The following is a 25,242-nucleotide window of genomic DNA, read 5'->3' on the forward strand; positions in this document are numbered from 1 at the left end:
GGCACGCACGATGTCAAGATGTTGGACAGACTTGACCTTAGTGATCACCCCTGTCTGCCTCCGATGTGGCACTGCACTCCTCCAGCAGGTTAAAAAAAGCAGATTATTATAGTACAGGTGGGGTGGGGGTAGTGTGGCAGGGTTTTGCTTGATGGACAGGTGCTTCAGATGGGTGGGTGGTACAAATGCTGGCTAACTTTATTGCAGTATGCATAGCAGCGCCCCATCAAGAGGGCACTCTAGGCAGCTGCCAATTTTCCTATAGGCAGAGCCGGCCCAGGTTCCACTTCAGATAGCTGGTGAAGACGTATTACTCATATCAGCACACATATTGTGTAGGGGGAGCAGCATTTCAGAAGGAAATAAGATACTGAAGGATATAAGAAAGGTTATTTACCGTAAGTATATTATAAACTGGTTTTAAACCACTGACACTAACATATAACATTAAATAAGTTGAAATGATGCTTTAACATATTTTGTTAGCCCCTTATGTTATTCAACATAAACTGTAATAGCACTCAACTTCTTTCTTAATGTCCATAATAAGGTAGCAACATGGTAACTCCTCCACAAGCTTAAATGGTCAATCCTGTTCTTACAAACTTTGAATGAATCAATAGTACAAGCAAAAACCAAAAGAAAAAAAATAGAAACTTTGACATATCATGACATAGAAAACTTCCTTTTCACCCCCCCCCCCCCCCCAAATCCAAAAAGAACAAAAACCCAAAAAAGAACAAAAACTTATTGTTTACTCAAAGGGGTACTCCACTGGAAAACATTTTTTTTTATCAACTGGTGCCAGAAAGTTAGACGGATTTGTAAATTACTTCCATTAAAAAAATCTAAATCCTTCCAGTACTCCACAGAAATATCTTTTCTCTTTGAATTTCCTTTCTATCTAACCACAGTGCTCTCTGCTGACACCTCTGTCCATGTCAGGAACTGTCCAGAGCAGGATAGGTTTTCTATGGGGATTTGCTCCTACTCTGGACAGTTCCTAAAATGGATAGAGGTTTCAGCAGAGAGCACTGTGGTCAGACAGAAAGGAAATTTAAAAAGAAAAAAACTTCCTGTGGATCATACAGTAGCTGATAAGTACTGGAAGGATTAAGATGTTTTAATAGAAGTAATTTACTGTTTAACTTTCTGGCACCAATTGATTTTAAAAAAAAATGGTTTTCCAGCGGAGTACTCCATTAAGTATCAGGTTACAGATGCTGGCAGAAGTCTATGGAGTGGGAAGGAGCCAAAAGCAAAAGAGGAACTGGAGAGTGACAAAAGCATAAAAGCAAAAGAAGTGCTGGAGAGTGACAAAAGCATAAAAGTGTTATATCTCACCCCAGCGCTGGGTTCACAGCTTAGACTGCTCTATTAACTACTGTTGTATGTTCTTTTTGCTGCTTCTAAGGGAGTTCTCTAGAGATACCAGGGAGTAGGATTCCCTCTTCTGTGTGTGTGCAGTGTATGAAAGATATTATGGCAAATAGTCTTGCCCACAAGCTCAGGATCAACTAAATATTACAAATATCCAGTCAAGCGAAGAACAGAATAAGTGCACTTACCACAAATAGCTGCTTCATGTGGGTACTTTATTGAAAGTCCATAAGACCGAACAGTGCAGGGAGGCAACGAAAGAGGGAGGTGAGCTGAGGCTACGGACTCATCTTGCGCTACAAGCGCTTCAAAGGCCGCTGATGTCTCAGGTAAGGGGGTGTGTTTAAAAAGGATCTCACCATAAAGGTGTCCTTGACAACATATAAACAATTATATAGTGAGACAATTGCAAACATCTATATGCAAAAATACACATCTATACCTTCTGCAGAGGACAAACGATATGCAAAACTCTGAAGCGGTTGGGCCGTGCAGTAACCTATTCGTGACGGGTTAGTGCAAAAAGACACCCATTTAATTACGGTCATTCAGACCAAGGGGACCCATTGCGTTTAACTGCACGATCCAATGCGCTTTTTTTCTTAAAAGTTGCTGGTCCTTGTCACCAAACTTGACAGATTTCTCCACTCTCTCTAAGGCTCCAATTCGAAGGATCTCAGGGTGGCCACCATGCACTTGTTTCATATGGTTAATGAGTCTGAGGGCCCCTATCCCTGTTTCTTAAGAGACTGCAAATGTTCTCTAATTTGGTGGAATAGTGGTCTTATGGTCTTTCCTACATAGAAAAAAACGCACTCGCAATCCAGGGCATAAACCACATGTGTCATACCTGTGGTACGTTTTCATGTCGCAACAATAAGGATTGCTGGGTGTGAAGATGAGATCGCTTTCCATGGCAGCCAGGAAGATATTAGCGTAACTGCATGAGATGGGCGTACCCATTGCCGTGCCTCTTAGTTGTTTATACCATTTTTCAGAATAAGTAAAGCAGTTATTAGCTAAAATAAACCGGACTGCATCTGTAACAAAATCTACTAAATCCACGGACTTGTCTGTGTAAGAGAGAAAACGATGGAGAGCCTGCGTCGATTGAGGCTAAAGCATACCCCTTCCTGCCAGTGAAAGCCCTCCAGGAGATCTAAAAGATCCCCTGTGTCCCTCAAATATGACAGGATGGATGGCAAAACTGGTGCTAAGAGCCAGTCAACATAGCTAGAGAGATAGGATGTAGGGGAATCTATCCCCGATACAATGGGGTGCCCTGGGGGAGGTGAAACCTGTTTATGGACTTTAGGTAGAATATACCAATATGGTCTGCTTGGATTAATAGGTAATAAGCGTTCTGCAGTTTTAGTAGTCCGGACCTTACATTGAGTATATTTATTCAGTAAGGAGCGGAGTTTTTCTAAAACCTTAACAGTAGGATCATTTGATAGTACCCGTGTTTCTCCGAAAATAAGACCGGGTCGTATATTAATTCTAGTAACAAAAAACACACTAGGGCTTATTTTCAGGGTAGGGCTTATTTATTTATGGGGGGCTGCAGGAGTGTGAAGGATGGGGGCTGTGGGGGGATGGGGGGCTTTAGCAGTGTGGAGCTGTAGCAGTGTGGAGGATGCCGCACCCCACCCCCCCCCCATCTTCCACACTGCCACAGCCCCACATCCTCCCACACTGCTATACAGCCCCCCATCCTCCACACTGCTATACAGCCCCCCATCCTCCACACTCCCGCAGCCCTCCATCCTCCACACTCCTTCAGGTATAACTTGATAACTGTTGTTAGGCGCTACTGATGCCAATTTGCAGTCTTTCTCTTCCTTGGCTGCTTCTGTGGTGGAGGTACGTTTCTTATGCCGCCCTCTCCTGATGGATTTCCTAAAGGGAGTTAATATACTTGCATCACCGACGAGCCTGTCGCTCCTTGTATGGGGTCATCGGATCCACTCAATTCTGACTCCGTTGTCATATAGTGAGAAGCTTTTTTCTTCTTGTAATTACGGTTCTTAAAATTATTCAATTTTTTAAATTGCTTTTGTGGTTTATTTTTATTATATGTGAAGATTTGTGCCAATTCAAAGTCGCTTATCTCTCATAAATTTATCTTTTTTGGTTTCTTTAATAATTGTTTGTAGAGGAGTTTTCTAATGCTGAGATGAAGATAAAAAAGGGAAGGGACTAAAGATAGTTTTGATGCATTTGTGTGCTATTTAAATAACACCAATCAGGTGAATATGTTCACTTCCAACTTCGGTGGAAATTGTTTGGAATTCCTGGATGTGAAGGTTGAAATTGCAGACAATCAGATAGTGACATCAGGGTTTAGGAAGAGCATTTAAAAAAATGTGTTATTACATTACGAGTCCTCTCACCCAACACATATAAAAAATAGCATTCCATATAGTCAGTTTATACGCCTTAAACGCATCAACAGTGATCCCACTATAATTCTGCAGCAGTTTTTAGACCACGGCTAACCATGTGAAGTAATCAGTCTAGCTAGATCTAAAGTAGAGAATATTTCACGTTTCGAGTTGTTAAAAAAGAAACAATCGAGAAACAATAAACAATTAAATAGATGCTTTTTTTCTTTTCAAAATAGCACCATGAATAATAAGATTAAACAGGCCATTTATAATCATTGGTTCATGATAGAAAAGATGAGGATCTCAAAGACGTTTTAACAAACAAACCCATAATAACATATAAACGGAACAGGACCTTGCAGAACTATATTAAAAAGAGAAAAAGGTTGAGGGAAGCAACAACGAAAAATTGAGAACACCAGACCCCAAGGTAATTTTGCATGCTTGACCTGTTCCTTCTGTAAATTTAACATCAAAAGCAATGTGATTAAACTGGGTGAACATAATGTAAAAGTGAGGCAGTGTATTACTTGTCGCTCGACACATGTGGTTTATGCCCTGGTTTGTGAGTGCGTTTTTTTCTTATGAAGGAAAGACAGTAAGACCACTATTCCACCGAATAAGAGAATATTTGTGGTCTCTTAAAACAGGGGTAGGGGCCCCCAGACTTATTAACCATATGAGACAAGTGCACAGTGGCCACCCTGAGACCCTACGATTTAGAGCCTTAGAGAGTGGAGAAGTCTGTCAAGTTTGGTGACAAGGACCAGTAACTTTTAAGAAAAGAAGCGTATTGGATCTAGTGACGAGCGGCATAGGCCATATTCGAATTTGCGATATTTCGTGAATATATGGACGAATACTTGTCATATATTCGCGAAATTTGCATATTCGTTATATCTCTTTTTTTTGCGCATATGCGAAAATTTATGCGCATATTTGCGAATATTGAACCCTCCCTTTAATGGTATAGTGAACTATGACTAGGCCCGTTGTGGTCTATGGGGATCTCACGGCATGTAAAACAGTAAGATAAGCAGGACTGTCTTGGCAGCACAGTGGAATGGGAGACCACCACCACTAGTTCGAGTCCCGGGGTGGGACAGAGTGTTGTGGTTAAACTTTTCTTTCCTGGAAAAGCTGCTGAGTTGCCCATAGCAACCAATCAGATTGCTTCTTTCATTTTTGAAAAATTGAAAATTGATTGGTTGCTATGGGCAACTCGGAAACTTTTCCTCTGGACAGGTTTTAATAAATCTCCCTCTATGGGGGAGATTCATCAAAACCAGTGTAGAGGAAGAGTTGTGCAGTTGCCCATAGCAACCAATCAGATTGCCTCTTTCATTTTTGAAAAGGCCTCTGAAAAATGAAGGAAGCAATCTGATTGGTTGCTATGGGCAACTCAGAAACTTTTCCAGGAAAGTAAAGTTTAACCACAACACTGTAACACCCCGGGACTCAAACCAGTGGGTCTCCCATTCCACTGTGCTGCCGAGACAGTCCTGCTTATCTTACTGTTTTACATGCCGTGAGATCCCCATAGACCACAATGGACCCATTGGTTTCAATGGGCAAAAAATCACAGAGTTAATGCACTAGTCATAGTTCACTATACAATTAAAGAAGGGAGGGCTCAATATTCGTGAATATGCACATAAATTTTCGCAAATGCGCAAAAAAAGCGAATATTCGTAATTACGAATATATAGTGCTATATTCGAAATATTCGCGAATATGCGATATCCGCGATTAAAATTCGAATTGCGAATATTCGCAAGCAACACTAATTGGATCATGCAGTTAAATGCAATGGGTCCCCTTGGTCTGAACGACCATAATGAAATGGGTGTGTTTTTGCACTAACCCGTCACGAATAGGTTACTGCACGGCCCAACCGCTTCAGAGTTTCGCATATCGTTTGTCCTCTGCAGGAGGTATAGTTGTGTGTTTTTGCATATAGATTTGATTTTAATGTTTGCAATTGTCTCACTATATAATTGTTTATATGTTTTCAAGGACACCTTTCCGGTGAGATCCTTTTTAAACACACCCCCTTACCTGAGACGTCAGCGGCCTTATGAAGCGCTTGTAGCGCGAGACGGGTCCGTAGCCTCAGCTCACCTCCCTCTTTCGTTGCCTCCCTGCACTGTTCGGTCTTATGGACTTTCAATAAAGTACCAGATGAAGCAGCTATTTTGGTGAATGCACTTATTCTGTTCTTCGCTTGACTGGATATTATGAACTGTGTTTTCATGCTACAATAAGTTTGCACCACCACCTGCTGCCTTTGAAGTTTTGCTGCAGCAACGTGTCTATCAGTGAGACATCCAACAGGTGTATGTAATAGCAGTGCCAGGCTGTCTTTCTCTCCTGTGCTACTAAATATTACAAATAAAGCCAGAATAAAATGTTATATGCACCTATACAATGGCCAGAAATAGTGCTATTCCTTATGTACAAACATGACTAGCCTAAAGGTTCCTGAAACAATAGGAACAAGTCATACTACTGTAGATTAAGCTACTATGGAAGAACTTGGCACACCATTGCTGCATAGGGATGGTCCAGTACTGCTCTAGAGTTCAGCTATTGGAAGATAACAGTGGACTAAAGCTATATATCAATTATTAAAGGGGTACTCTGCACCCCTAGACATCTTATCCCTTATCCAAAGGATAGGGGATAAGATGTCAGATCGCCGGGGTCCCGCTGCTGTTGGCCCCTGGGATCTCGGCTGCTGCACCCACCTGTATGGCTGCCACCTCACACCGAGAACGCTGGAGGCTTCGGAGACCGACCACAATGGCGGACGAGTGTGATGTCACGACTCCGCCCCGTGTGACATCATGCCCCACCCCCTCAATGCAAGTCTATGGGAGGGGGCGTGATGGACCATAGACTTGCATTGAGGGGGCGGGGTGTTACATCACACAGGGTGGAGTCGTGACGTCATGCTTGTCCGCCATCGTGGTCGGGCTCCGAAGCCTCCAGCGTTCCCGGTGTGAGGTGGCAGCCGTACAGGTGTGTGCAGTAGCCGAGATCCCGGGGGCCCACAGCAGCGGGACCCCAGCGATCTGACATCTTATCCCCTATCCTTTGGATAGGGGATAAGATGTCTAGGGGTGCGGAGTACCCCTTTAACTCCTTAAGGATGCAGGACGTAAATGTACGTCCTGGTGCGGTGGTACTTAACACACCAGGACGTACATTTACGTCCTGTGCATAACCGTGGGCATCGGAGCGATGCCCGTGTCATGCGCGGCTGATCCCGGCTGCTGATAGTAGCCAGGGACCTGCCGGCAATGGCCGATGCCCGCGATCTCGTGGGCGTCCGCCATTAACCCCTCAGGTGCCGGGATCAATACAGATCCAGGCATCTGCGGCAGTGCGCGATTTAAATGAACGATCGGATCGCCCGCAGCGCTGCTGCGGGGATTCGATCATTCAGAACGCTGCACGGAGGTCCCCTCACCTTCCTCCTTTCGGCTCCCGGCGTCTTCTGCTCTGGTCTGAGATCGAGCAGACCAGAACAGAAGATGACCGATAACACTGATCTGTTCTATGTCCTATACATAGAACAGATCAGTATTAGCAATCATGGTATTGCTATGAGTAGTCCCCTATGGGGACTATTCAAGTGTAAAAAAAATGTAAAAGTAAAAGTAAAAAAAAAGTGAAAAATCCCCTCCCCCAATAAAAAAGTAAAACGTCCGTTTTTTCCTATTTTACCCGCAAAAAGCGTAAAAAAGCGTAATAAATTTTATAGACATATTTGTTATTGCCGCATGCGTAAATGTCCGAACTATTAAAATAAAATGTTAATGATCCCGTACGGTGAACGGCGTGAACGTAAAAAAAAAAAAAAGGCCAAAATTGCTACTTTTTTAATACATTTTATAAAAAAAAATTATAAAAAATGTATTAAAAGTTTTTTATATGCAAATGTGGTATAAAAAAAATAAAGTTAGAGGTCATCAAAATAAAGGGATTATGAACGTACTAATTTGGTTAAAAAGGTTGTGATTTTTTTTTAAGCACAACAATAATATAAAAGTACGTAATAATGGGTATCATTTTTATCGTATTGACCCTCAGAATAAAGAACACACGTCATTTTTACCATAAATTGTACGGCGTGAAAACGAAAACTTCCAAAATTAGCAAAATTGCGTTTTTCTTTTTAATTTCCCCACAAAAATAGTGTTTTTTGGTTGGGCCATACATTTTATGATATAATGAGTTATGTCATTACAAAGGACAACTGGTCGCGCAAAGAACAAGCCCTCATACTAGTCTGTGGATGAAAATATAAAAGAGTTATGATTTTTAGAAGGCGAGGAGGAAAAAATGAAAACGTAAAAATTAAATTGTCTGAGTCCTTAAGACCAAAATTAAGGGGTCCTTAACCTCTTCAGGACATAGGGCGTATGGATACGCCCTGAATCCCGAGTCCTTAAGGACCGAGGGCGTATCCATACGCCCGTGGGAATTCCGTCCCCCACCGCTAGCCGGTTGGGGACCGGAGCCGGATGCCTGCTGAAATCGTTCAGCAGGCATCCCGGCATATCGCCCAGGGGGGTCATTATGCCCCCCCATGTCGGCGATCGCCGCAGATCGCTGGACAATTCAGTCCAGCGATCTGCAGCGATTCCGGGTCAATCGGGTCTCCAGTGACCCGGTGACCCGGAATTACTGGCTGTTCGGGGCCGTCTCTGACGGCCCCGAACAGCCAGAGCCTGCAGGGGTGAGGTGGCACTGGTGCCACCTCACGATCGCCCTGATTCGTCGGCCGGATTACCGGCCGACCAATCAGGGCGCCTGCTGCGGGTGTCACTCCCGCACCCGCTCCGCCCCTCTTCTGGAGGACGTGAGCGGGTGCGGGACGTGCACCCCGGGTGCTGGGGACCCCGATCCCCGGTGCCCCTGTTGGGATCGGGGCCCCAGGAGCAGCTGCGGCGGCGGGACTGACCTGCAGCGTCTGGATCGTTGGAGGTGAGTGACAGCCTCCTGCTGTTGCTTAGCAACAGCTCCCAGCATGCAAAAAGGGCATGCTGGGAGCTGTAGTTATGCAACAGCAGGAGGCAGACCACCACAACTCCCAGCATTCCCTTATGGGCATGCTGGGACTTATGGTTTTGCAACAGCTGGAGGCACATTCTTTCTATGGAAAAGTGTACCTTCAGCTGTTGTCTAACTACAACTCCCAGCTTGCACAAACAGCTAAAGTGCATGCTGGTAGTTGTAGTGGTGCATCTGCTGGTTGCATAACTACAACTCCCAGCATGCCCGTTGGCTGTCGGTGACTGCTGAGAGTTGTAGTTTTGCAACAGCTGAAGGCACACTGGTTGTGAAACTCAGAGGTTTTTTTTTACCTAACTCAGTGTTTCACGACCGGTGTGCCTCCAGCTGTTGCAAACTACAACTCTCAGCAGTCACCGTACACCATGCACCGTACATGATGGGAGTTGTAGTTTTGCAACAGCTGAAGGCACACTGGTTGTGAAACACTGAGTTAGGTCACAAACTCAGTGATACATAACCAGTGTGCCTACAGTTGTTGCAAAACTGCAACTCTCAGCAGTCACCGACAGCCAACGGGCATGCTGGGAGTTGTAGTTATGCAACAGCTGGATGTCCCCCCCCCAATGTGAACGTACAGGGTACACTCACATGGGCGGAGGATTACAGTAAGTATCTGGCTGCAAGTTTGAGCTGCCGCAAACTTTCTGCTGCAGCTCAAACTGCCAGCGAGAAACTACTGTGAACCCCCGACCGTGTGACTGTACCCTAAAAACACTACACTACACTACCACAAAAAATAAAATAAAAAGTAAAAAACACTACGTATACACATACCCCTACACAACCCCCCTCCCCAATAAAAATGAAAAACGTCTGGTACGCCACTGTTTCCAGAACGGAGCCTCCAGCTGTTGCAAAACAACTCCCAGTATTGTCGGACAGCCGTTGACTGTCCAGGCATGCTGGGAGTTTTGCAACAGCTGGAGGCACCCTGTTTGGGAATCACTGGCGTAGAATACCCCTGTGTCCACCCCTATGCAAGTCCCTAATTTAGGCCTCAAATGCGCATGGCGCTCTCACTTTGGAGCCCTGTCGTATTTCAAGGCAACAGTTTAGGGTCACATATGGGGTATCGCCGTACTCTGGAGAAATTGTGTTACAAATTTTGGGGGGTATTTTCTGCTTTTACCCTTTTTAAAAATGTAAAATTTTTGGGAAAACAAGCATTTTAGGTAAAAAAAAAAATTTTGTTTTACATATGCAAAAGTCGTGAAACACCTGTGGGGTATAAAGGTTCACTTAACCCCTTGTTACGTTCCCCCGAGGGGTCTAGTTTCCAAAATGGTATGCCATGTGGGTTTTTTTTTGCTATCCTGGCACCATAGGGGCTTCCTAAATGCGGCATGCCCCCAGAGCAAAATTTGCGTTCAAAAAGCCAAATGTGACTCCTTCTCTTCTGAGACCTGTAGTGCGCCAGCAGAGCACTTTTCACCCCCATATGGGGTGTTTTCTGAATCGGGAGAAATTGGGCTTCAAATTTTTAGGGGTATTTTCTGCTATTACCCTTTTTAAAAATAAAAAATTTTGGGAAAACAAGCATTTTAGGTAAAATTTTTAATTTTTTTTTTACATTTGCAAAAGTCGTGAAACACCTGTGGGGTATTAAGGTTCACTTTATCCCATGTTACATTCCCCGAGGGGTCTAGTTTCCAAAATGGTATGCCATGTGGTTTTTTTTTGCTGTTCTGGCACCATAAGGGCTTCCTAAAGGTAACATGCCCCCCAAAAACCATTTCAGAAAAACGTACTCTCCAAAATCCCCTTGTCGCTCCTTCCCTTCTGAGCCCTCTACTGCGCCCACCGAACACTTTACATAGACATATGAGGTATGTGCTTACTCGAGAGAAATTGGGCTACAAATACAAGTAAAAATTTTGTCCTTTTACCCCTTGTAAAAATTCAAAAATTGGGTCTACAAGAACATGGGAGTGTAAAAAATGAAGATTGTGAATTTTCTCCTTCACTTTGCTGCTATTCGTGTGAAACATCTAAAGGGTTAAAACGCTGACTGAATGTCATTTTGAATACTTTGGGGGGTGTAGCTTTTATAATGGGGTCATTTATGGGGTATTTCTAATATGAAGACCCTTCAAATCCACTTCAAACCTGAACTGGTCCCTGAAAAATACTGAGTTTGAAAATTTTGTGAAAAATCGGAAAATTGCTGCTGACCGTTGAAGCCCTCTGGTGTCTTCCAAAAGTAAAAACACGTCAATTTTATGATGCAAACATAAAGTAGACATATTGTATATGTGAACCAAAAAAAAAATGTATTCGTAATATCCATTTTCCTTACAAGCAGAAAGCTTCAAAGTTAGAAAAATGCTAAATTTTCAAATTTTTCATCAAATTTACGGATTTTTCACCAAAAAAGGATGCAAGTATCGACAAAAATTTACCACTATGTTAAAGTAGAATATGTCACGAAAAAACAATCTCGGAATCAGAATGATAACTAAAAGCATTCCAGAGTTATTAATGTTTAAAGTGACAGTGGTCAGATGTGCAAAAAACGCTCCGGTCCTTAAGGCCAAAATGGGCTCCGTCCTGAAGGGGTTAAGGGGTTAAAGGGGTACTCTGGTGGAAAACTTTTTTTTTCTTTTAATGAACTGCTGCTAGAAAGTTATACAGATTTGTAAATTACTTCTATTAAAAAATCTTTACCCTTCCTGTACTTTTTAGCAGCTGTATGCTACAGAGGAAATTCTGTTCTTTTTTAATTTATTTTTTGTCTGACCACAGTGCTCTCTGCTGACACCTGATGTCTGTATCAAGAACTGTCCAGAGCAGGAGAAAATCCCCAATGCAAACCTATGCTGCTCTGGACAGTTCCTGACACGGACAGAGATTTTTTAATAGAAGTAATTTGCATCAGTTGACTTATAAAGACCTAAAAAAAAATGTTTTCCACCGGAGTACCCCATTAATTTTAAAATGAAGTTCATGTTTATACAGGGTTGACTGTGAATGCTGGATTAGATATATTGGAATTTTCTTGGACTATCATAAGGTATTCTGACTTCTAAGATGGGCAGTACCATAAATTTAATGCAGCCAATTCTGTGCTATTAGGGGTCTGAGAAACATAGGGGGAGATTTATGAAAAGCTGTCCAGAGGAAAAGTTGCCCAGTTGCCCATAGCAACCAATCAGATCGCTTCTTTCATGTTGCAGATGCCTTGATACAAATGAAAGAAGCGATCTGATTGGTTGCAAAGGGCAACTGGGCAACTTTTCCTCTGCAACTTTTGATAAATCTCCCCATAATTTTTGGCTTAATGACAAGTTTAGTCAAGACACATGTACAATGGCCAGCTATAAATTAAAGGCAATATTTAGCCAACATAGTTCACTATAGAATTATGGCCCATTTACAAGAGGTATTGATTAGGTGGAAAGAGTTTGGTTTGACATCATAAAAAGCAACTCAGTGTTCCTTTAAAAGGCCACACTTTCACACTTGGAGGAAAAATTAACAATAATTCCTGAACTGGTTACATTTGGTCAGCACATAGCTTGGTTGCACAGGTACACAGGTGACTTACTCATTTGTCAGCTGACCAAAGCCATGTTTACGCAGCCAGTGTCAACTAGAAGAACGTTGGTTCCTGGTCATAGTCCTATGAAAATGTGATTTTATATACTCTATCTATAACTACACCTTTATTATAATTAGAGATGAGCCGAATTTTCTGAAAAAATTTGGTTCAATCCAAATTTATTCGCGGCAAATCACTATTAAAATGGCTATTTCCGGGCTACAGAGAGCCTCAATAGGGGTCTGGAACACTTTGCCTTGTCATAACACGCATAGGGAGTGTGCTGTGTTATTGAAATAATACTGTTATTCAGTATGAGATGCAGATCACAGGTGTCGCTATTAGAATCACTTCCGCACAGCAACACAATGACAAAGCCTGGTAATTGAAATGAGCAAAATCCTTTTTTGAAGAACCATTGGAAGGCAAGTCTGGTGCCAGCAGCCACAGTAATTCCAGCTCCAATAGTGTATAATTTCTGCAGTATAAACTATGGAAAAACTCCTAGTTGTAACTTAAAATCGAGTTGGCGGTCTGCCTCGAGGCCAGCTACCGCCTGTCCCAGCCCCTGCCCTTAACCCCCACCCCCCATGCTTATGACTGAGTGTCCCGGGTGCCCGAAGCGTTTACTTTGAAAAAATACCGTCAAACTGATGCAGTGAGTGCAGAGCGCCCCCCCCGAGTCAGACCCGCAAGAGGACGATGGCGCCGATAGGCATCGGCCAACTGACTACGTAGGATGTCTCTGTAGTGGGTCAGTTTGTCCTCCCTCTCAGTGGGTGTAAAAAAGGCCCCTATTTTGTGGCAGTAGCGAGGGTCCAATAAGGTGGAGAGCCAGAAGTCATTCTGTTGCCAAATGGTGACAATTTGGTGGTCACTACGCAAGCAAGTATCGTGCTATTTGTGCAAGAGACTTGGCGGGACTCCCTGCCACCATCTCCACTGCATGCTGCCACGATGTGCCTGGGTCCTCTGTCTCGCCTTCCTCATAACCCTCTAGCTCCTCCTGCTCTTGTCAGATGACTAGAAAAAACACCCATCTCGTGAAACCTAAACGGTGCTCCACTGTGCCCCCCCCCCTCCTCCTCCAGTTCAGCCCCCATGGGGCTCATGTGACCGCGAGATGTAGGTGCCATTTCTCCATTGCCCTGACCAGCCATCATTTCCAACACGTATTGTAGTAGATGAAGCAGTGGAATGACGTTGTTCATCCCGCAATCCTGGCAACTAACTAATAATGTGGCTTCCTCAAAGGGCCTGAGCAAACGGCAGGTGTCACGTATGAGCTGCCACTGGTTGACATTGAAGTTACACAGGGGAGTCCCCTTATCCACTTGGATCATCATGAAATCGGTGATGGCTTTTCTCTGTTCGTATAGTTGATCCAACATATGGAGGGTGGAATTCCAACGTGTGGAAACGTCGCAAATCAGACTATGTTGGGGAATACCGTTCTGACGCTGAAGCTCAAGGAGGGTGTGCTTTACGGTGAACGAGTGGCTGAAGTGCATGCAAAGTTTCCTTCCCATTATTAGGATGTCTTGCAGATGGGGGAACACTGGACAGGCAAGTTCTCCTTTGGGTTACTATGTCCCCCGCCACACTAAACACCTGCTCTGATTGCACACTACTGGCCTGGCAGGACAGCTAGTTGCGGCCACACTTTCACACTTGGAGGAAAAATTAACAATAATTCCTGAACTGGTTACCTTTGGTCAGCACATAGCTTGGTTGCACAGGTACACAGGTGACTTACTCATTTGTCAGCTGACCAAAGCCATGTTTACGCAGCCAGTGTCAACTAGAAGAACGTTGGTTCCTGGTCATAGTCCTATGAAAATGTGATTTTATCTACTCTATCTATAACTACACCTTTATTATAATTAGAGATGAGCCGAATTTTCTGAAAAAATTTGGTTCAATCCAAATTTATTCGCGGCAAATCACTATTAAAATGGCTATTTCCGGGCTACAGAGAGCCTCAATAGGGGTCTGGAACACTTTGCCTTGTCATAACACGCATAGGGAGTGTGCTGTGTTAGTGAAATAATACTGTTATTCAGTATGAGATGCAGATCACAGGTGTCGCTATTAGAATCACTTCCGCACAGCAACACAATGACAAAGCCTGGTAATTGAAATGAGCAAAATCCTTTTTTGAAGAACCATTGGAAGGCAAGTCTGGTGCCAGCAGCCACAGTAATTCCAGCTCCAATAGTGTATAATTGCTGCAGTATAAACTATGGAAAAACTCCTAGTTGTAACTTAAAATCGAGTTGGCGGTCTGCCTCGAGGCCATCTACCGCCTGTCCCAGCCCCTGCCCTTAACCCCCACCCCCCATGCTTATGACTGAGTGTCCCAGGTGCCCGAAGCGTTTACTTTGAAAAAATACCGTCAAACTACAAGATCAATATAACAAGGAGATCACATTGTGGCACAATGAAAGAGCCTAGAGGTGGCAGCAGCATGACGAAACCATAGGGCGGCACAATGACGCAGTCTGGAGGGGGCAGCAGCCTTTGTAGGCCGCAGAGCGGCACAATTCTAGAGTAGTGTGTCAGTTAGTACTCCCACTCAGTGGTGCAGGCCTGACCCGGGAGGGCTACTGGGTAGATCCTGCCAGTATCAGACCATATAGTGGCTGAATGACACAGCATGGAGGTGGCAGCAGCATATAGTGGCTGAATGGCACAGCCTGGAGTTGGCGGCAGCATGATGAGACCATATATAGTGGCTTAATGACACAGCCTGGACTTGTCGGCAGCATGAGGAAAACATATAGTGGCTGAATGACACAGCCTGGAGGTGGCGGAAGCATGAGGAGACCATATAGTGGCTGAATGACACAGCCCGGAGTTGGCGGCAGCATGAGGAGACCATATAGTGGCTGAATGACACAGCGTGGAGGTCGCGGCAACATGAGGAGACCATATAGTGGCTTAATGACACAGCCTGGAGTTGGCGGCAGCATGAGGAGAACATATAGTGGCTGAATGACACAGCCTGGAAGTGGTGGAAGCATGAGGAGACCATATAGTGGCTGAATGACACAGTGTGTAGGTGGTGGCAGCATGAGGAGACCATATAGTGCCTGAAGTACACAGGTTGGAGTTTGCAGCAGCATGAGGAGAACATATGGTGGCAATATGAAACAACTTGGAGCTGGCATCAGCATGAGGACAACATATGGTGGCAGAATGAGACAGCCTGGAGCTGGCATCAGCATTAGGAGAACATATGGTGGCAGAATGAGACAGCCTGGAGGTGGCAGTACCCGGTGACGAAGCTGGGTGAAAAAAGGAGAACTTGGCATCAGATGTGTGGCATCAGGTGGGTGGCTGATAATAGCTGAGGCAGGTAGGCAGAAGAAAATTGTCTCTTTTGTAAAAGTGGTGTGCACAAGTAGGTATTGAGGATATGCATTACGTAAAACTTAACTTTTAATAATATGCTTAGGATAAAATATATGGACCCAAATTTTTTTTTTAAATCAAACAAAAGGAAAGGTGTGCAAAAAACACAATGTGCCACCTACACTACCAAGTATTGATGTGATGCAAAGACCTCTAAAAGGTGGAAGGGAACATCGTATGGTCCATTGTAACTGGTAAGGGTAAAAACTTCCCCTGTAAGGCCCTACTCTCGCATTATTAATTCCCTTCTTTGCAAGTGTTACTCGCACTAAAAAGAGTGGCCCCACACAGAAACCTCTTCCTATTTCCACCTACAAACACTGCCATTTCCCAGGGTTTGTAGGCAGACATAGGGATTGGTTGCGGTATGGGGCCGCCCTTTTTAAGTCGAGTAACACTTTCCTCGAAAAGGTGGAAGGGAACAACGTATTGTCCATTGTAGAAGGTGGGGGGTAAAATTTTCCCCTGTAAGGCCCTACTCTCGCCCTATTAATTCTCTTCTTGGCAAGTGTTACTCACCCTAAAAAGGGCAGCCCCACACAGGAAACTCTCTATTTCCACCTAAAAACCCTGGGAAATGGCAGTGTTTGTAGGGGGAAATAGGGAGAGGTTCCTGTGTGAAGCCGCCCTTTTTAGGGCGAGTAACACTTGCCAAGAAGGGAATTAATAATGCAAGAGTAGGGCCTTACAGGAGAAGTTTTTAACCCCCCCTGTTACAATGGACCATACATTGTTCCCTTCCCCCTTTTAGAGGTCTTTGCATCACATTAATACTTGGTGGTGTAGGTGGCACATGGTGTTTTTTGCACACCTTTCCTTTTGCTGCGGAATCTGTAGGCGCTATATAAATAAATAAAATAAAATACATTTTGTTTGATTTAAAAAAAGAATTGTGTCCATATATTTTATCCTAAGCATATTATTAAAAGTTAAGTTTTACGCAATGCATATCCTCAATACTTACTTGTGATCTGATGCCGAGGAATGTCTGTAACTGTTGAGCAGCGCCTTAAATATGTTTAGCACTATCCATATTTGTGAAGTGTCCGTGTGGCACTATGGTCAAATCCTGGGTGATCCATGCCTGATTCATCTTCACAAAGCATGCTTTTTGATAAAAACGTGTCCCCCATCCACCATGCGGAGGTGGCCTCATTTCGGATGGGACCTAACACTAATTTCACTCACCTCTGCTTGGCATATAGCCTTGGACTGGGTGACATGCTGGATCCACTATCAATATAAAAAAACCTCCTATGAAACAAGGAGGGGTGCACAGCTACAGAGGGTGCCACTCCCCCTAAATTGCACAGTAAAAACAAAAAGAAAAATAGCCAGCACAACTACCTATGCAAAAAGTTAGCTAAGAGCCTCCCTTTTTTAAGCAAGAGTTCTGCTGCAGCCTTCTTTTTTGTATACTTTGTATTTGCAACAGCAGCATGCACCCGTGTATTAGGTAGTTTTGCTGGCCCCTGACAAAGCGCACTAGCGCGAAACGTACATCGGGATAAGTGCAGTGGTACATGGCTGTGCATTGGTAACTATTCCTTCTATTCTTTTGTATCATCCACTTTCTGGCATTAGCCTTTACATACCTGGACAGGCGAGTTCTCCTTGGGGTTACTATGGCCCCGCCGCACTAAACACCGGTTCTGATGGCACACTACTGGCCTGGCAGGACAGCTAGTTGCGGCCACATATCAAGTTTGGCTGCCCAGAAGTCCAGTGGATCTTCAAGGTGTGTTGGCATGGTCATGTTAAGGCATGCCACCACCTCCAGGTCTACCTGCTGCTGATGAGTTGCTTCACGATGCGGGTGAAGAAAGCTACTCATCAGCAACTGTAGACTCAGGCTGCAGCTGATGGAGCTGGTATTGCTCCTAAAACTCCACCCCTCCCCATCAGCCATTGAAAGGTGAGTGCAGAGCGCCCCCCCCGAGTCAGACCCGCAAGAGGACGATGGCGCCGATAGGCATCGGCCAACTGACTACGTAGGATGTCTCTGTAGTGGGTCAGTTTGTCCTCCCTCTCAGTGGGTGTAAAAAAGGCCCCTATTTTGTGGCAGTAGCGAGGGTCCAATAAGGTGGAGAGCCAGAAGTCATTCTGTTGCCAAATGGTGACAATTTGGTGGTCACTACGCAAGCAAGTATCGTGCTATTTGTGCAAGAGACTTGGCGGGACTCCCTGCCACCATCTCCACTGCATGCTGCCACGATGTGTCTGGGTCCTCTGTCTCGCCTTCCTCATAACCCTCTAGCTCCTCCTGCTCCTGTCAGATGACTAGAAAAACCACCCATCTCGTGAAACCTAAACGGTGCTCCACTGTGCCCCCCCCCTCCTCCTCCAGTTCAGCCCCCATGGGGCTCATGTGACCGCGAGATGTAGGTGCCATTTCTCCATTGCCCTGACCAGCCATCATTTCCAACACGTATTGTAGTAGATGAAGCAGTGGAATGACGTTGTTCATCCCGCAATCCTGGCAACTAACTAATAATGTGGCTTCCTCAAAGGGCCTGAGCAAACGGCAGGTGTCACGTATGAGCTGCCACTGGTTGACATTGAAGTTACACAGGGGAGTCCCCTTATCCACTTGGATCATCATGAAATCGGTGATGGCTTTTCTCTGTTCGTATAGTTGATCCAACATATGGAGGGTGGAATTCCAACGTGTGGAAACGTCGCAAATCAGACTATGTTGGGGAATACCGTTCTGACGCTGCAGCTCAAGGAGGGTGTGCTTTACGGTGAACGAGTGGCTGAAGTGCATGCAAAGTTTCCTTCCCATTATTAGGATGTCTTGCAGATGGGGGAACACTGGACAGGCAAGTTCTCCTTTGGGTTACTATGTCCCCCGCCACACTAAACACCTGCTCTGATTGCACACTACTGGCCTGGCAGGACAGCTAGTTGCGGCCACATATCATTGGCTGCCCAGAAGTCCAGCGGATCTTCAAGGTGTGTTGGCATGGTCATGTCAAGGCATGCCACCACCTGCTGGTTCAGGTCCTGCTCCAGGTCCACCTGCTGCTGATGAGTTGCTTAACGATGCGGGTGAAGAAAGCTACTCATCAGCGACTGTAGACTCAGGCTGCTGCTGATGGAGCTGATATTGCTCCTAAAACCCCAACCCTCCCCATCAGCCATTGAAAGGTGAGTGCAGACCGCCCCCCCCCCCTCTCAGTCAGACCCGCGAGAGGACGATGGTGCCGATAGGCATCGGCCAACTGACTATGTAGGATTTCTCTGTAGTTGGTCAGTTTGTCCTCCCTCTTAGTGGATGTAAAAAAGGCCCCCATTTTGTGCCGGTAGTGAGGGTCCAATAAGGTGGAGTGCCAGAAGTCATCCTGTTGCCAAATGGTGACAATTCGGTGGTCACTACGTAAGCAAGTGAGCATTCATCGTGCCATTTGTGCAAGAGACTTGGAGGGACTCCCTGCCTCCATCTTCACTGCATGCTGCCACAATGTGTCTGGGTCCTCTGTCACGCCTTCCTCATAACCCTCTAGCTCCACCTGCTCCTCCCCTCCTGTCAGATGACTAGAAAAACCACCCATCTCGCGAAACCTAAACGGTGCTCCACTGTGCCCCTACCTCTCCTCCTCCAGTTCAGCCCCCATGGGGCTCATGTGACCGTGAGATGTAGGTGCCATGTCTCCAGTGCCCTGACCAGCCATCATTTCCAACACGTGTTGTAGTAGATGAAGCAGTGGAATGACATTGTTCATCCCATTATCCTGGCAACTAACTAATAATGTGGCTTCCTCAAAGGGCCTGAGCAAACGGCAGGTGTCACGTATGAGCTGCCAATGGTTGACATTGAAGTTACACAGGGGAGTCCCCCTATCCACTTGGATCATCATGAAATCGGTGATGGCTTTTTTCTGTTCAAATAGTCGGTCCAACATATGGAGGGTAGAATTCAAACGCATGGAAACGTCGCAATGTTGACTATGTTGGGGGATACCGTTCTGACGCTGCAGCTCAAGGAGGGTGTGCTTTACGGTGAACGAGTTGCTGAAGTGCATGCAAAGTTTCCTTGCCATTATTAGGATGTCTTGCAGATGGGCGGAACACTTCAGGAACTGCTTGACAACCAGATTAAACACGTGTGCCATCCAGGGCGCATGTCTCAGGCTTCCATGTCGCAGAGCAGACAAGATGTTCTTCCCATTGTCGGTCACCATGGTTCCCATTTCCAGTGTTCGTGGAGGAAGCCATGATTTGATTTCTTAATGAATTACTTTTAGCAGTTCCTTTCCTGTGTGACTCCGTTCGCCAAGGCAAACAATGTGAAGGACAGCGTGACACCGCCGTGCCATGCACACATGTGGGGAGATTTATCAAAACCTGTGCAAAGGAAGAATGGTGCAGTTGCCCATAGCAACCAATCAGATTGTGTCTTTCATTATTAGAGAGGCCTGGGAAAAATGAAAGATGAGATCTGATTGGTTGAAATGGGCAACTGCACCACTCTTCCTCTGCACAAGTTTTGATAAATCTCCCCCATGGTATGCTGGTGGGGCACTGAGACTTGTCCGTGCAGTGGAGGCTGAGGACACGGTGGAGGATGAGGAGGCAGGGTCACACACTGTCACAGGACCAACAGCCTGAGGGTTGTGTCTGAAGAACCCATCGAATGTTGACTGGGGGTGTCAGATGTCACTTGTGATGAAGTGGATGGCCGTGTTAACCAATCGATGATGGCAGATGGGTTGCTGGTTGAGACACAACCGCTAGCTGATACCGGGAGCTCAGTCCTCTCGCTGTGACTCCTGCTGCCACTCGCCCCTAGTCTACTGTGACCTCTGCCTGATGAATTTAGGCCTCTTCCACTCCTCTGTGTACGTCCTGGCACTTCTCTGCCTGACATACTACGCTTAAAATAGTATTTGTGTACAACAACAGCCGGTGTATACTTTTTGCTGGCTTTCAAAGTATCTAGGTCCATAAGACTTTAACAGGAACAAAATAGTACACCATTTAGATGTACGTATGTGGTATGAACTTATGAGGGGAGGACAATACGCTCCAGTATGCTTAAAAAAGTAATTGTGTACTTCCTGTTAAAGTATTATATTATCTGAAGATTTTTAAACCTATACACTTTGAATGTTACTTTCCAAAACCTATATAGCAGTGAAGAAGATCAACAAAGAGGAAGCAATGGCTCATATTTTAGAAAAGTCATCAGGTTCTGTTCAGAACAAATGAGCAATAATAATAATAGAAAAATACTTATTTACACTTAAATTAGAACAATGTAAATATTTTGAGTAAAGAGGTAAATACACTCTTCCTTAAGTTCTTTTAGCAACTGTGCTAATGGTAGTTCCTTTTGTTAAAAAAATGCAAGATGGCATCCAAAAATGTAAAACATTTCAAGGCACTGGAATCCTAAAATTTTGCTCTACAGAGAGGGTTTTATGTAAGTCTTCTTTTTTCATCTCCATTCAGAGGGTTTATTTCTTGATAAATTTAGAACATACTTGAACGAAGAGAGAAGTATAGGTCATCCTGGTACACATCTGCTTCAAAGAGAGAAAGCAGCTTCCTGAGATACATAAGAGATTAGAATGAAAAGTGAGACAGAATGACAGAAAAATAATAAAACACAGCACAAGAACTGAAAATAGTTAGCAGATGTTTATAGTGACCAAGATGGAAGAGATTCAAAAGATTTATGCAAACTGGTTTCTAAAATTGAAACTAATTAATGACTATGTCCAATAACTAGAGCAATGAAACCTGGGTTTTTCCAGATGCATTGGCACCCATGGTGGAGACAGCATAATGTGCACCCTCCCATTATCTAGACAGTCCATGAATTTACAGATGGTTGGTAGCTCTGGTTATAGGTGTTGTTCAGCTCCAGAAATGTAAATGGCCTGGGATGGCATAAAAATAAAAAAAAGAGATCATTATGACCTGCCCTGATATCCCATAGCTGCTGTTGTTGCGACACTCCTAGTCTCCATTACTCAACACTATTTCCTGTGATGCCTACTTAGCCAACTGCCTACCTGGCCATAGCACTGACCTTCTGTTGCCAGTGATTGGCTAAGCAGGCAGTTCCTGCAGGGTTAACATGTCATAGGAACCAACCGTGAGTGGTGGGGATCAGAAGCGTCTGAACTGTAGCAGTGGATCAGGCAGGTGAATATTACTTCTTTTTTGTTAAGTTTTTTTGCCACCTTGAACCATTTGTTTCCCCTGGGACTGGACAACCCCTTTAATACCTAATTCTCTTGGTGGTCATAAACGGTACTGGGGTTGATTGATTTAGTTATGGACAGAAAAATATACTAAATAGAATTCAATTCTATTTAGTCTAAATATGTTCAGAATATATAATAGAGGCTTGAGCTCTGTTGTTTTAAAGTTCCAGATCCCTTTCTTCCCTTGATAAAGTTACGAAGTCAGATGATAAGATTCTGCCTGCCTTAAACTCTAAACCCATATGCAGTTAGCTCCCCTTAGTGATTACATTTTTTATTTAACAGGTGATCACTGATTTGCAATCTAAATGAATAAAATGTGTCAATGTGTCAAATATATACATGGTTTACTAATTTAACTGTATAGGGCTGTTCCATTTATGTTACATGGTAGTATTTGCAAAATGGCTAGGGACACCTTTGAATGCAATTTTGAAATGCCCATTATAGCAGAAAATACATTTTCTCCACTTCTGGTATCGGTGAAGCTAGTCTCAGATGAGAACCTTTTCTCCCTTCTTGAAGGAACTGATAAGCAGATTTCTACACACATTAAAGGTGACCTGGTCATAGGTCAAACATCAGCTTAGGAGTTGGGGCTAAAGACAGACTTTTAAAATGAACTTCTATAACTGATAAATGGACCCTGCAAAGGCTATAAATGAGAAATGAATTAAAGTTTTTTTAATAAAGACCTAAAAAAAAGCATGTTTTTGCATTCAAAGGAGTCCATAGCATTTTAAAGGTGTCCATTACTAGGTATACTAAAGAAATTATCATCGTGTTACCTTTTGATTTGGAACATCAGAATCCTCATTTTTGGACATTGGTTTAGCATTTAGTATATTTTTCTTGTTTGGACCTCCAGCCTTAGTTTTGCAACTTCTTTGATGGACTACAAGACGATCACTGGCAAAGCTTCTGCCACAGTTTGAGCATGTTAACAGTTGATCCTTAAAACTCTGCCAAGCAGCTTCATTTTGCACTTCACGACTTGCTCCTTTAGACAAATCTACTTGAGGCCTCTGAGGAACAGGTCTTCGCTGTCCTTTAGGTAACCTATCATTTTCTATTTTCCATTTCTCAAGGCATTTCGGTTCATGTATTGGGAGAGATTTAGTTCCAAACTCCCGTCCACATATGTAACAAATCAATGTCCTTGGCTTCACTGGATTGTGAGGATTCATTACACTGGAAAACTCACTGGCCGTTTTAGATTCTGGCACAGAATTTGGATTTGTTAATGTCTTGCTAGTTGTGGAATGCGGAGATCCTAAAGTCTTACCATTTGGTTTGCAACTTTTTTGGTGTACAAGAAGTCGATCTGGAAGAAATGTACGACCACAATTCTCACATGGTAAAAGCTGTGATTGGGAACATTTCCAGGCAGCCTCATTCATTGCATCATGTGAGCTATCTGTACAAACCTGAGGTTTCATTGGAGCTGCTCGTCTGAGATTTTTGGGGAGATTTTCGTTTTCTACATGCCATTTTTCTAGGCATTTGGGTTCATGAATGGCAATTGACTTTGAACCAAATTCTCTGCCACAAATATAGCAGACTTTAAAACCTGGTCTAAGAGGAGCAATAACTGGTCTTTTTTCTTCCTTCCTTGACATGGTTTTGGTTGATCTTTTCACTAATATAGCTGTCTCTGGCCTCACAATTCTACGACCTTCGGATACTGAGTTAACATCTGTTTTTTTTACAACCTGACTTGTTTCTTTACTATTTGTCATTAAATTATCTTTTAAAATCAAATGTCTTAAAGGGATATAGCCTTTTTTCTCTTTTTTTCAATCAAATTTTTTTTTACAATCTAATATAACTTCCGACTTGATGTCCAATCTGAAATATAACAGATAAAATAATTATTCATGCATAACACTATTATGTGTTCATGTGATGCCTTTAAAAGAGTTTGAATTGTTTCTGCACCTCAATTCAAAAATACATTGTAAAAGTTCCATGCAAATTTACTAAAGTCAAAAGGTTTTTTTTTATTTACGTCCCACGCAAACATGTCAAATGTTATGATTAGATGAGGTTTCAGTGCAGAGATCCCCACTGATCTTTAGACATTTTCTGCAATCCCAACATAAGGAGGGAATGGGACTGCTATGCGTTTCTCTCAGCTATGTCTAGAGATCAGTGAGCATCTCACCACTGAGAACCCAAACAGATCAAAACTTTTGAAATGTCTGCCTAACACATTTTTTCTTCAACAGCTGAAAACTTTGTGGTCTGTTCTAGAAATCTGCTTTTACAATTTGTTTGTGTGCATATGATTCAGATTATTAGTATAGACTAATTTTACGTGCACAGCTATACATTGTGTATCATTGATATAATCATTTAATTATCAGCTACACATATATAACAAAGTAAGTCAACTACAAGAGTTGCCCACATCTCTAAAGTCACCCAACAGCAATGTGACCAACTAGTGGAGAATATGCCAAGATGCATGAAAGTTGTGATTCCATCAGGGTTATTCCACCAAATAATAATTTCTGAACTCTTCCTAAGATAAAGCACTAGAATTTTGTTGTTTACAAATGAGCATACATTTGTTTTCTTTGTTATTCTTTGAGGTCTGAAAACAAGGCATCTGGTTACTTTGACCAGTTGTTATTTTTATTTTTTTTACAAATAAATCCCCTAAGGTTGCGTTCCCACCTGGCGTATACGCAGCGTATTTTACGCTGTGCAAAATTTGCGGGAACTACACTGCGTATTCCTTGCTCACTATACACACAGGGCTTTCCAGCGGCAGCCCTATGCGTGCAGTGAGTTTTGGAGGCAGAGTCGCGTGTCACAGTTACCCTGGCACATGGCCTCGCCTCCAAATCTCACTACACGCATAGGGCTGCTGCTGGAAAGCCCTATGTGTATAGTGAGCGAGGAATGCGCATCGTATTTCCCGCTGCCGCCACAAATTTTGTGCAGCGTGAAATACGCTGCGTATACGCCAGGTGGGAACGCACCCTTAATGACAATATTTGGAATTTGATAGTAATGTTCTCAGTAGTTTATACAATAAACAAAAACTGTGCATTTTACTCAAACACATATCTATGAACAGCAAAAGTGATAAACTGAAACTCACAGCTAATTATTTCCACAGCAATATATATTCATATATGTATATATATATATATATATATATATATATATATATATATATATGCATATCTACATCCCAAGTGTGTGTGTGTATCTACAT

General features: G+C 43.6%; 1 protein-coding gene across 2 annotated transcripts in view; it reads right to left on the reverse strand.

The window, feature by feature from the left end:
- The window catches only part of ZNF475 (zinc finger protein 475), a 48,857-nt gene that overhangs the window by 13,548 nt on the left and 10,067 nt on the right, over nucleotides 1–25,242 (reverse strand). The window contains exon 2 of one of the 2 annotated variants that reach the window (XM_056537351.1): nucleotides 22,805–23,864. In XM_056537351.1, the coding sequence (XP_056393326.1) occupies nucleotides 22,805–23,755 (951 nt within the window). In that variant the 5' untranslated portion in view covers nucleotides 23,756–23,864. Of the gene's footprint in view, nucleotides 1–21,287; nucleotides 21,329–22,804; nucleotides 23,865–25,242 lie in introns of those variants that run through there. The other variant, XM_056537352.1, reaches the window with a different exon arrangement.

Source organism: Hyla sarda, chromosome 1 (assembly GCF_029499605.1).
Source record: "Hyla sarda isolate aHylSar1 chromosome 1, aHylSar1.hap1, whole genome shotgun sequence".
NCBI classification, from domain to species: Eukaryota; Metazoa; Chordata; class Amphibia; order Anura; family Hylidae; genus Hyla; species Hyla sarda.